The sequence below is a fragment of the Chaetura pelagica genome, unplaced genomic scaffold (genome assembly GCF_000747805.2).
Source record: "Chaetura pelagica isolate M959 unplaced genomic scaffold, ChaPel_1.0 scaffold610, whole genome shotgun sequence".
Taxonomy (NCBI): domain Eukaryota; kingdom Metazoa; phylum Chordata; class Aves; order Apodiformes; family Apodidae; genus Chaetura; species Chaetura pelagica.
Window position 1 is genome coordinate 225,607 of NW_009951801.1, and position 13,292 is coordinate 238,898.

At 54.3% G+C, this 13,292-nt stretch overlaps 1 protein-coding gene across 1 annotated transcript in view; it reads right to left on the reverse strand.

The window, feature by feature from the left end:
* Nucleotides 1-13,292, reverse strand: part of LRP1 (low density lipoprotein receptor-related protein 1) — an 88,992-nt gene that overhangs the window by 55,347 nt on the left and 20,353 nt on the right. Inside the window, 5 exon segments of the mRNA XM_010007617.1 lie at nucleotides 1,782-2,045; nucleotides 2,321-2,449; nucleotides 3,286-3,405; nucleotides 5,507-5,644; nucleotides 10,173-10,295. Coding sequence (XP_010005919.1) covers nucleotides 1,782-2,045; nucleotides 2,321-2,449; nucleotides 3,286-3,405; nucleotides 5,507-5,644; nucleotides 10,173-10,295 — 774 coding nt within the window.

Sequence of the window (13,292 nt, forward strand, 5' to 3'; positions counted from 1 at the left end):
CCCTGCCCCAACACGGCACCACAGCTGCTGCGGTAGCCACCTCGGCCCACAAGCCAGGTGACCAGTCCCTGGGGCTGCTGCACCCTCAGCCTCACACCATCCACAACTGAGTGAAGGCACCCCGGGAAGCTCAGGACCCTTCTAGTGCAGGGACCCGGCTGCAGAAGGCACCAGGCTGACTTCAGGAACGCCCTGAAACTCCCCACCTGAATCCCAGCGATCCCGCTTCCCCTGGACCAACCCACAGCTTGTGGCTCACGTGCCAGCCACAAACCACAGCCACTGCAGCAACTCCCTGCTGAAGGAAATTACATTAAAACTGAATCTGATGAGAAGGAGAAGTGCACAGCCAGAGCTTTACACGATGCTGCTGTCTGCCCCTCTGCTGGAACTACAGGGAGACAAAACCCAGCCTGAGGTAGCCTTAAGAGACGTGCCAGAAAGAGCACACAAGACCTCCTTAAACCATTGAGGGGGAAAGTGGAAAGCAGAGACGAGCCCTGTCCTACCTAATTTCGGGCTATCGCCTGCAAGAGCAAAGGGTGAGGCCTCTCCCTAAAAATACATACTGCCCTAAAAATACACAGTGCAAGCTTAAATTAACCGTGCTGCACACACCCTCAGCAGGGCGCCATGGCCAGAGCCTGCTGAGCCCCAGCCCCAGGGGCCTGCAGCTCCCCAGCTCACACACCTCAGCCAGGGCTTCAGCCAGTTCCCCCTCGGCAGCCAACATTGGCACCCTCAGCACAGGAACACACTCAACTCCAAGATCCACCTGAGACCTTTACTCATGTGCAAAGATCAGTTTATACATGTTCATCTAATCTGCCAGGTCAGCTATTGCTCATCACATATCACCACCCGCGTCTCCGGGTGATCCCTCCTGTATCAGGCACCACCCCTAAATTCAGAGGCAAAAGACAGTGGCAGGACAAGGCCAGGGAAGCCAAGGGCTGCAAAACCTGATGGAGATGCATTGCAAACCCCAGATACCCCCAATCCTACCCTGACTGACTTGGTCTGTGGTTTCAAAGGATAAAATCAGTGGCAGTACAACAACAGGAGTGGTTTCCCACATCCAGGCTGTATGGCCACCCACCCACCTCCTTTTCTTGGGGGGATCTCACCAGCCCACTGCTCTGCAGCAGTGAGAGCACACAAGGAAGGTGCCTGAAAGCCCATGACTCCTGCTGGGACCCCCCACCAGACAGAGGGTCTTCGGAAGGCAGGCACAGGCATGGGCCTGAGTCAAAGAGCACCAAAATCCCAGGAAATAACTCTCCTTCCCGTTGACTGCTTAACTGGGACCAGCAAGCCCAAACAGGAATCAGAGCTTTAACCACACTCATTACAGGCCGGGAGACAAAGCGGAATGAAACCACCCCCTGTCCCTCATGCTGGTGACTCACGTGGCCACCTGACAGAGGCCCCTTTTGGTCCTGATTTTGTTGGGACCAAGGCCTGGTTTGGTAAGAGGAACATGGGGCAAAAAACAAAAGAGGAAACAACAAGACCTGCCATTCCCAACCTGCTACACAGGCCCATCTCCGCTCCTCGCTGTATCATTTTCCCTCATACACTCACACAAAGAAACCACAAAACTTGTTAGAACTAATAAGAGGGAAGGAAAAGGAAAGCCAAAAGCTACACTTGTGCAGAAGGCCAGGTGTCTTGCCCTTTCACACACCCCTGTCTGGGGATGCTCAGGCTGTTGTTGAAAGGAGATGGGGACTCTGAGAGCAAAGACTAGGAGCCAGGTGCAGCAGGGAGCTGGCACTCACGGTGTAGGCTGAGGGAGATGTTGATGGAGCGCTCTTCCACGAAGCCCTTCAGGTTGGGGATCTTGGCACACTTAAGGATGGTCTGGGAGGCACTGTCACCCACGTGAACCCAGCACACTGTGTCCTCAATGTAGTTGAAGTCCATGGCTGTGGTCTGCTTGGCGCTGGTGGGGGTGATGTTGGGCACAGGGGCTCCACTCAGGTAGGTGGCCAGGATGTTCTGGGAGTTGGCAATGAGCAGCACGGGAGGGCGGTCCACAGGCTCTAGCAGGGAAAGGAGGGGAGAAGGGTGGTCATGGCAGAGCACCCAAAGCTCATGGCTAAAACCCCATATCAACCTGTAGTCCAGCCCCTCTGCTCCAGTAAACACAAGACCATGACACGCAGATCAACACAAGCAAGGAGGTGGGAGCGCAGGACAATCCCCAGGGAAGAGCACCCTGAGGTGAGGAACCAGAAGTGGAGGTACACAAAGGGCAGGGGGACACAGCTTGCAGAGCTGCCCAGCAGCAATACTCTCCTCCTGTCAAGGATCTCACCATTCTTGGCTTTGCAGGATCTGTTATCAGGTTGTAAGAGGTATCCTTCAACACAGCTGCACGTGTAGGAGCCCTCTGTGTTGGTGCATGTCTGGCTGCAGGTCCCATAGACTGTGCATTCATCAAAGTCTGGAAAAGAAGGCAAAAATCCCAAGGTTTGGACTGGCAAACATCTCTCCTTAGCTGCCTTAAGAGGGGATGAAGGTTTCTCCTTTTCTCTAAAGCAGAGCCGCAGGGCAAGATAGGCTCCCTAAGCCAAAGAGATGGTCACAATGGCCTCCAGAGGAATACCTGGCCAACGTCACCTCCTGACACCTGCAGGCTGCCCCCCCAGCTTTCTGCTCCAGCATCAGCAGCAAAAGGACCATCCCTGCCTCGCTGCTGAGCCTTTTCAAGGCCTAATTATCCAGTGCCCTTCCCCCCAACTCTGCAAAATCTGCACCTAAATTTTCAGTCTGAATTTCTCTAATCTTCAGCTTCCAAACACCTGGCTTGCACACTGCTCTTTCTTCTTCTCCTAGATGAAAGAGCAGCCTTCACCAGAGAGCTCTTGCCCCCAGAGGTGCATGCAGGAGCTGATAAAGGCCCCTTTCACCTCTGCTCAGTAAATGAAGGAGATGGAGCCACTGCAATCTCTCACTTCCAGACTTGTTTCCAGGCATCACAATGATCTGATCACTCCTGGCTGACCCTATTTTCCAACATCCTCTCTGAGGCATTGACACTGGGAGCATGTAAAGCCCAGTGATGACCCTGACTCCGCACAGGCAAAGCTTTTTCCTTACTTACTCCTGATATTCCTCACTGGGGCTTTCAGGAACTGCATCCCTGTCCCAGCCCCATGGCAGCAGGGAAGCAGAGCCCTTCCCATCAGCCCTGTGTTCCCCCCAGAGGTCAGGGCCTGCCAAGCCCTGAGTCTCCGGAGCTGCTGCCGGCACTGTGGGCTCTGCCCACCCCCAACCGACCTTTGCAGCTCCTCTTGTCCTCAGCCAGCTGGAAGGAGTTGTTGCAGTAGCAGGCTGGTCCACTCAGCGTCGGCACACAGTGGTGCTGGCAAGCCAGGGCTGTGCAGTTGGCTAATTGCTCTGAGGAGACAGGGCAGGGGAGGAGAGAAGGTGTCACTGATGTGCCAGCAGGGACGCTGTGGTGAAGAACAGGATGGACACCCAAGCCCCAGAGCTGGGTGAAGGGGATCCCAGGCTCCCCACCAGTCTTTCCTGGGGGCCTCCCTGCTGTCCCCTGCTCCCCAGTGGGGAGGGAAGACCCTTAAATGAGTCCATAACGGGTACGTGGCTGCTCCATGAGAGGGTCTGAGCAGCCACAACTGTCCCCAGAAGCTGCTGACTTGATAACTTCCCACTGGGAGCCCATTTTGGCTATGTCTGAGTCTCAGCACAGAACTTGGCTCCAGGGTATTCCAGAGGAAACAGGACTCCCAGAGACACTTTGGGGTGAGCTGATCCACCACATGCTCCCTGCAGCAAGTTCCCTTTAACCAGGACTGCAGGGAGCCCTGGGACCCTCCACCCAGAGACGCTGCGGTGCAGGCAGGGAGGAGCACTTGGGCAGGCAGCTGCCAGATGCCTCCTTGGCCTGCTGAGGGATGCCCTGTCAGCCCTTTGCTGGGGGGGTTGGTTATGTTGGGTTTTATCTTTTTCCCCTCCTCCCTGGTCACTTGGGTGCTCAGAAGGTGTTGAACTGGGTCTCAGTAAAACTGCCAGCAGAGGGGAAAGAGCAGCAGCCCAGCCACGAGCCTTTGCAAACCAAAACCATCCGACTCTTTCCACGTCCCCCTTTGCAGCTGGGGCTGGGAGGGGGAGCAGCGCTCAGACACTGCGAAAATCCTGCCCCATGCATGTGGAACCATTTAATAAGCCAGGCAGGGCCCAGCCGAGTTGTTTACAAGGTTTATCAGCTCTGGCAGGCACAACACACATCCAAAAGAAGGAAAAATCCCCAAGAGTGCCAGGTCGGCAGGAGGGTACAATGCAGCATGCAGCCTCTGATGGCATTTTTACCCCTGTGGATGTCTACAAGGCAGCAGAGGGCCCCTGGCTCCTGGCATGTCCTGCAGGGACACCTCTGAAGCAGGCGATGCCCCAGCAGCTGGAGCACAAAAAGGGCTGACAGCTCCTCTCCCCCATCCTGCGGCTGTGAGGAAATAGCACCCAGGGGGGCTCTGCCAGCTCTCCCACCCGCAACAGGCAGGGGAACCTCAGTATCCAACACCAGCGCCTGAGAGGGCTTATGTCCCCCACGTGCCCAAACCTGCCAGCAGCAACTGCCCTGACCAGGGCCTGCCCTTGCCTCGTGCACACCAGTCACGTGCTGCCCTACTGTGAGAAATTAGATCCCACTTAAGTAATGAGAACTATTAGCAAAATATTAATTGCCAGCTCAGGCATAGCTGCCAAAGCTGCTCTGGGCTCCTCCTGCAGAACCCAGGCAGCAGAGGGGAGCTTGGTCCCAGCTCTGGGGCCAGCCCTGTGGGGCAGGAGCAGGGCAGGACACTCAGAGACCCTCGTGCTCCCCAGGACACTAGTAAGAATGTTTTTTCAGCAACAGACAAGGACCCCACAGGCAGGACCTCTCAGCCCTGGGAAGAGGAAGGGCCAGGGAGAAAGGCTCGTCCTGTTCACTGCTGCCTGGAGTCTGCAGAGACCCAGCTCCAGGGTCAGCCCAGGACACAGGTTTCTGAGCGACTAATCTGCGCACCAGCAAGCCAGTGTGCACTGATTTAGGGAGAGTTTTCCTGCAGGATTAGCAGCCGGGGACAGGCCAGGAGGGGGGACAAAGCTCCTGGAAATTAGGAAAAAAACATACTGGTGTCTCTTATCTGAACCAGAACACAGCCCTCCAAGCTTTTAAACCCAGGAGACAATGCAGCTATTTAATGGCCTGCAGGCTCAGGAATGATGGGCATGTCACTTGCAAGCAGCTCTGGCTAATCTCTGGATCTGCTACCGGCCAGCCCGGCGCTGCCAGAGCGGGGAGAGCAGCAGCACCGGCTGAAGCTGTTCAACAAAATCAGCATGGGGCTCACACTGTACAGCCAGAAACTGGTGACAAACAGGGACCTTGTGACTCTTACCATGGTGGGGGAGGGAAGGAGGCAAGGGCTGGATCTCATGGGGCAGCCCCCCTACTTGCAGTGCCCCTTTGACCGCCATCCCCCCATACACCTACCCCGACAGTGCGGCCCTTCGTCAGAGCCGTCAAAGCAGTCATGGAGCCCGTTGCACAGTTTGCTCATGTGAATGCACAGCTCTGTTCCCAGGCAGTTGTGCTCATTGGGCTGGCATCGAGACACCTTGCTCTGAGGACCTGCAAGACAGCAAAAGACATCTCTGCAAAACACCCCAAAACCTGGAGGGAGCTCTCGCTCTCCCACGTTATTCTGCTGTGGCTCTCCAACAGTGACCATTATCCACTGGATGTGGCCTCACACAGCAAGATTTCAGATAAAAACTCCTCAGGCAGACACAAGGGTTCAGGGATCCTCATGCTGCGCAGGACATTAGTGAGAATTCTTTTGCCAGCAGCAGACAAGCACCACACAGCAACGTGTGAACATGCTTCGATTCCCTCTGCCCAGATGAATGTTAAATCCTTGATGATTGGGATTCCCCTGCCTGGCACACACTCCAGAGCCAAAGCAGCACTCACCTAGCAAGGCCTGTCCCAAATCCTCTCAGCTTCCATAGCAGTGCCAGGCCTGAAAAGGCTCAAACCAGGCTCTGCTCCCTCCAACATCCCTATCTCTCCTTGAAAGAAGCTCCTTAACAGACACTGGATTTCCCTTTCAAAGCAGGTGGGACCGCTCCTGCTGTCCAGTCTGGAGCAAACTTTCCCTTTCCCATCACTTCTGCAGTGTACATCCTGAGCAGGAGCATTGTGTGAAGATGAAGACCTGGAGCTGCTGAGGACCTTCTGCTCAGGCCTGGAGACCACATCAGTGGACATAAGCCCACCCCTGAGCATCCTGGGCGCAGCCGCCCCAGCCCCCACTCCCCAAGCACCCCCCTCAGGTGCCAACACACTCTTTGTTCAGAGGCTTGCGGGGGGTCAGTAAGAACTAGGGCTACACGACACAAGGATTAATCTCCATTATTAACTGGAAAAATTACAAAGCAAGCAAAGCTTTACTTTTAAGCTTCTCTGAAAAGAAGCATGGCATTGAGACAAACAACAAAATACACCATAAATCGATTAACATCCAAGCTCCACCAATATCCTGTTTCCAAGACTGCTTCATCCCAGGCTGGAAGGCAGCTGCCCAGAGGTGAAGCGTGGCAAGCTCCTGCACAACACTGGTTCTGTGTCAGCAGCCCATCAGCACAGCACACAGACCAGAGAGCTGTGCAAAGCCTGACTCACTTCCCCAGGCTCTTCTCTCCTCCATGGTCCCAAACCTAAGATTCTCTTTAGGGCTGAATATGCACCATTTCACCAGCTCTTACCAGAGCCACCCACACGCTTCTGCTGAGTCAGCTACAGCAGCCAAGCAAGATGCCCAAATCCCATTCTACAGGGAGACAGTGTCTGTTTACGCCTTGCCCTCACACCAGCAGGGCAGGCAGCATGTCACCCTGCTGGCAGCAGGGACAGTGGCAGAAATAGCTCCCAAAGCTCCCTGTGGACCCTCCATCCTTCACAGCAGGTGAAGCACCAGGTGAGCACCAAGAAGGGCACCTGCAGCACATCATGTGCCAAGCACTTTGTCCAGGCACAGTCCCATTTTAGACAGCTATTGAGACCAGCAGTCACCTTCATCTAAGACTCCACTGGTGGAGTTTGCCCTAAATATAAGTTTAAATTTTCCCTGGAGAGGAGCATTACATCACACCCAGCTTGCAGGGTCCAGCCCAGCAATCTGTGCACCAGCACAGCCTCATCCAACACAGTTCCTGCCCCACTGGCTATTGCTGCTCTAGGAGCAGATGGAGCCAGCCGGCTTTCTCCTCTGCCCTTCCCAAAGGCACCAAAGCCTTCACAGAACTCAAGTGCAGCAAGAAACCTTCAACAAGCTGCCCCACAGCCCCTCACACCGCTGTTCCTGTGGAGAAGGGCAGAAGGTTCCCAGGCAGGAGCAGCCTGGGTTTCTCCTCTTGCCCAGCCCCAATCCAGGGCACCCAGCAGATGATTCCCAGGATAATTTTTTACCAGGTACTGCTTCATGGCTTTTGTTTTTCACAGAGGGTTGAACAGCAGCACAATCTGGGCACCGAGTAATTGCAAATTAAGGGTAAATTAAGTAGTATCAATATACGGGCCAAAAGAATGAAGGCACTGAAAAAAAGTGCACAGTTCATCAGTCAAAACTGATCTGCTGTGTCCATTATTCCCCTGCAAAGAGCCTGGATCAAACTACTTATCAAAAACAGGGCAGAATTAATCTACAAGCCACTTTGTTTGCTTTTGACTGTGTTGGCACACTAATAAATGAGCCAATTTATTACATGTGACAAGCTTGTGGTACACCCCAAGGACCTGAATTACACAGGAATTTTCAACCTCTAAATACCACTTGGAAAAAAAAAAGAAGAAAAGCAATTCTTCCTCCTGTAAAGGCAGCCTCTAGTTGATTTGGTAACAGCCCAAAGAGACACAGACGTGGGGGAACGTGACATGGAAAGAGGCAGGAGCTGGGAGCAGACAGCCCCGCTGCCGGTGCCGTGGGAGGAGGAAAGCAAAGGTTTTACACACCATGCGCAGAGCCAGCACTGGGCCAGTGCTTTGAGACAAGGGATCTGACACCTCCTGAGCCCTTGATGAAGTGTTTGATGCTGAATCCTCGCAAACATCCAGGTGGACTGAAGGCCACGGACCCACAGATTCACCTACAGTGAAGCAGCTGGAGAACCCGACTGTGGCACCCGCAGGCAAACACCCGACCCGGGCGGAGCCGGGAGGGCTCCAAGCACGAGGTCAGCCTGAGCACAGCCTCCAGATGACAGCTGTAGCTCAGCCATGGCAAATTCATTTCTCAGAGACCCTCATCTCCTTTGATTCTCAGCAGGATGGAGGCTTGTGTCCAAGTTTTCTCCCCCAGGACAGCTCCATGGAATGAAAAAACGACTAACTGGGCACGAACCAGGTGCAAGCCACTCACACAGGCACGAGCACAGCACCAAGCTCAGAAAGGGAACTCTTCCTGCTCTCAGCTAACACGTGAGCAAAGCCAGGAAATACTTAAAAGGATTCCCCAGGGAGGAAAACCTTGCACATAATAGACGGCGTTTCAAGAGACTCTGACATGAGTACATTAGTGCAATGTAAATAACCCTGCATGCTGTGAAGGTACGAAAGGGTGCGCCAAGCAGCGTGCAAGAGCTGCGTTCACAGTCTGGGCTTAAAAAAAGAGATTAAATAATAGTAATAAAAGTCATTCTCTCCCTGCCAAACAGATAAGGAGGATGAGAGGCTGCTGGATGCCCCGGTGCCGATGTGGCGTGAGAAAAGCTCTCCTGGCAGTCCTGGAGATACTGGGCTTGGCGCCCTGCATGTGCTGACAGGTCGGACCCACTCACGCGAGCCCAGGCAGGAGCAGGCAGGCACCCCCCTGCCCGTGGGAACAGCACAGACCAGCACCCAGCCAGACGTGCACCAGCACTGCACTGAGTCGTGCCGCTGCTCCCCAGCTCCCACTGGGGCAGCTGCAGCCAGAGCAGGCAGGGGCTGCTCTTCCTTCCCTGTCCACAGGACGACTCTGCCAGCCCCACCAGGGGTCCATTTTCCATTCACCTGTCCATATGGATGGGCGGGCAGGGAAGCCAGCGCAGACACACACAGAAAGTGGAATGCATTAATCAGGACGGATTTCTTCCAGGTGGGGAAAGGCCTCTGAGTCGTCCTGCAGTAATTTTCCAGGGCTGTTGATTGACTGAAGCCAGCCAGCCCATTCCAGCCCCCTCATCCCTCCCACAAAGGGGACGGTTGCATCATTTTGCTTTTAGAAATAAATAATCCCAGTGCTGAACCAGAAACCACTTTGGAGGAAACCTTTAGGACAAGTTCAGCTTGAAGCAGAAGAATCTCTGGGCCTGAGGACGAGAGGATTTTGCTGGTCACTGGTGAGCAGCTGCATGCATGAGCCTGGCTGTGGCTGTCCCCCCAGCCCAGCACCTCAGAGGCTGCTTTCCTGACACAGTAAAACAACCTAACAAGGCCACTCCTGCAAGTGCAACATGGAGGGAGAGACCAGGACACGAGGAGGTGGTTCCTTACTCCAGCCCAGCTGGACCAGAGCCCCAGCACAGCAGGACTGGCTCATCTGCCATCCCTGTGGAGCTCCCTGGATCCAAATAAACATGAGGAGAGTGACATTGCTTTCCCTGCGGATCCCCAGGGCTCCCGAGATCCCCTCCTTCCCTCCAGCCCAGCCCTCACTCCAAGCACCCATTAAACGTCCAGCACTGGAGGCAAGGCCCAAGGAAGGGGAGCAGCTGTGCCAGAGCTGCAGCCCCTGCCCAGCGCCACGGCTCACTGCATCCTCACCTCCAGGACTCCACCTTCCTCATGGAAAACAATTTTGATGGAAACAAAACATAAATCAGTGATACCCCATTCTCAAGAGGCTGTTCTGTTACAGTGGATCACAGCCCCAGATCCAGAGGCCCCGGAAGCAGCAGCTAGGGAGATAAAGGGTGGACGGAGAGCCAGACGCTGGGGCTTCTGCCCAGTGGCACCCACCCCCTGTGGTGCTGCCGCTCCTGCTGCTATGGAAGAAACAGGGGCTGAGGTAGAGCAGTTGTGTGGAGCTGCCCGTTTGGGACCCTGGAACCAGCATGCAGTGAGAGAATGGACAAAATAAAACCAACAGGACATTATTAGGAAGGAAAGGCATACATACATATATCGGGTGATTCATCCGAGCCATCCGGACAATCCTTTTCCCCGTCACAGCGCCAGCCCTTAGATATGCACGTAATCTGATCTTTGCATGCAAACTGTTTAGGGCTACATGTCTTCGATGCTGGATGAGAAAAGAAATAATGATAATAAACAAGATCAGTTTCTTCCCAAAGACAAGTTACTTAAAATAAAATAAAATCTGAATTAAGGACTAGATTGCTTTTAGTTTGATTTCTTTCTAATGGCTCAGCAAAAGTTTTAGCCTGGCATCAGATCCATCAACCTTGCCCCTAAGGAAAGGAGAAAATTTAAACTGAAGCATTAATTACACTGCGAGAAAACAGGAAGCAAGATCCATGATGCGCTAACAGATTTTAAAGATCATTTAACTTAGATGAATTAGCTCCTGGGAGCCAAAGGCGGTTTATTTTCTATGCTAGACAGTAAAATAGACAGGAAAAAAATAAGAAAACCCAAATGAGAACAAATTAAAAAGTAACATTTTTAAATCACTAAGACAGCAGCAGCAGGGCCAGTTCTTCATCGATTTCCCCATCCTGCAATGGGGGTGGGGGGGGGGGTCACTGCACCCCCCGAGCACAGGCTGTTTGACTTCACCAAAGGGCCACAGATAGAAGTGAACTCTCATCCATCCTCAAGGCTGCCAGGCTGCGCTTTGCCAGTGGCTGCACCAAGGTCTCCTTTGGCCGATCCACAGCAGTGGGGACAGTGCCAAAGGTGACAAAAATGTCCTGTAGCTGTATAGATAATGCACAGGGTGGGCACTGGCACTGGCCAGCACAGCAGCGATGCCAGGGCAGGGCTGGCAGCAGAAGCTCAGGTAAGAGCTGCAGTGGGGAAGGGATGAAATGCAGAGAAGCCCCTGCCAGCTCTGACCCACACGCAGGGGCCCCGGCACACAGCAGAGCCTTGGCATCCACAGCCCTGCTGGCTTGACCCATCTTCTCGCCCACCTTTCAGCATCTCTCTCCCCTCCCAGAAACCCAGCTCTCTGCAGCAAACGCTTTGATGCCAACCGCAGCTTTTGCTTGGGAGAACGAGCCCAATCCCGAGCCCTCGGGAAGGCAGGAAAGCTTGAAAACCCAACAAAACACAACTGTGAATTTCTGTTAAAAGCAAAGGCAGCCAAACACATGCAACTCCATAAACATTATCTTGTGTCAATCTCTGGTCTTCTGCTAAATCCCCTGCTCCAAGGATCCACTTTTTTGCTCAGCTCATGGAAGGAGGGTCCCTGCATCTGTTGTGCCAGGCAGCACCACAGGCAGGAGGCTGCTGCAGCTCATTTCACACGTTTCATGACCCAGCTCACCCTTAGGCCCCTGACAGGCAGAAAAGGTGCCATCATTTGTGATTTCTCACCAGCTGCAAAGTGAGAAGGAAATGCCACAGCCAGGTGCAGGCAGGTTCTGTCCAGACTGCCATGGGGACGCCATAAGGGAAGAGGATGGGGATGCTCTGGACCCCAGCCCAAATCCCTGTTCCTAAAGGGTGGGAGGAAACTCTCCCAACCATGTAATGATGCTAATTATTCCTCAGACCTGCAAAAGGGCTTTGTTTAATGTCATTTGGTTTGATTGAACAGTACCACCTCTGTCACAAACGGGAATGAGGCGAGAGCCAGGACTAGGTGAGCCGGGACTCGGGCTGCAGCCGGGGACCTCAGGCTGGCAGGCACTCCGAGGCGCGGGTCACCCCCCCAAAGCAAGCGGCAAAAGCGGCAGGAGCGGCTTCGGCAAGCGGCAGCGGCGGCTCTGCAGAAACGCGCCGAGAAGCGAGGAGCGGCACTTTCAGTGTAAAGGCGCGCCACGCTGTCTCTTTATATGTTTCCTTTGCTCCCGATTGGCCAGTTTTGTATTTCCGGGTTTTTCAGCCAATCAGATGGTACCTAGTCCCGCCCTTGCAGCCGTTTTTCAGGCCAGGGCTCCTCTACCGTTCAGTGCCATGTGGAGCAGCCATCTTTAAGTCTGTTATGTCTGCTGACCTAAAGGGCATTTCATGTTCGTGTGAGGAAATACCTGGTCCTTCACAACCTCCTACAAACCTCACTTCCCTTCTGTCTATAAAGCATAGGCAGCGTTGGAGCTGTTGCTCAGAGGGAAAGGCTCTACACCACGGCAGGGAGCTCAGTGCAATCCAAGATGGAGACTGGACATATCAAAATGGATGAAACACACCCTGTTCTGAGCAGATGCCTCCCCCTCCACCTCGCCCCCACCCTCTTCAGGTGAGGTGTGAGTTGGGGACAAGGCTTGTGCCCTTCCTCCCACAGGACGCAGCAGCTCAGAGCTTGGAGCTCAGGGACAGACCAGCTCTCCCGTGGAGCCAGCTCTGCCTCTTCCCGGAGGACCTCATCTTCCGCCTTCATCTCCCAGCCACAAGCGTACCAAATGCAAGATTCATTAAGAAAACCACACCAAAGAACCTACGCTCCCTGGGATTTCCTGCTCTCCCTCCTCCTCCCAGGTCTTCAGCAGCCACAAAGTGACCGAAGGCCACCACAACCACCCAGCTGACCGCAGCCGGCACCCAGGAACCCTCTGGGCCAACAGCAGCTGACATCTCCCCAGGTCCAGCTCAGCTCTCGGCCTCTCACCTGCCTCCCACTGAGGGAGTGCACAGCTCTGCAATAGGAGGGCAAACCCCCAGCAAGCAGTTCCCAGCCTGCTGCTCCAGTCCCAGCCACTCACAGCCCTGCAGGGCTCCATCCACACGGGAGGAGAAACCAGAGCCAGAACAGGAGTTTATTTTGCACTGCATACCCCAGTGCTGGAGCAGAGATGCTCACCAGCAACATGGAAGGTTAGCCCCTCGTTCCCCCTCCACCATTCCCAAACACAAGGGCAGCTTCAGCAGCAGCACGAGACCTCGCAGCTTCGCATGACAAGCACCGTGGCTCCATGCAGGGGAGGGATGGAGATCGCTTCCCCTTTGGCAGCCAGCTATCCAGGCTCCTCGGCAACCCCACGCACTGTCTGCTCTGTCACAGTGTGTTCCCAGTGAGTTAAATGGCCCCAGAGTCAGTGTCGAGATGCCTCAGTGCCAGGTGGACAATTAGAGAAGGTGTCTGTTAATGTGTCCTTCACACAGAGCCAAA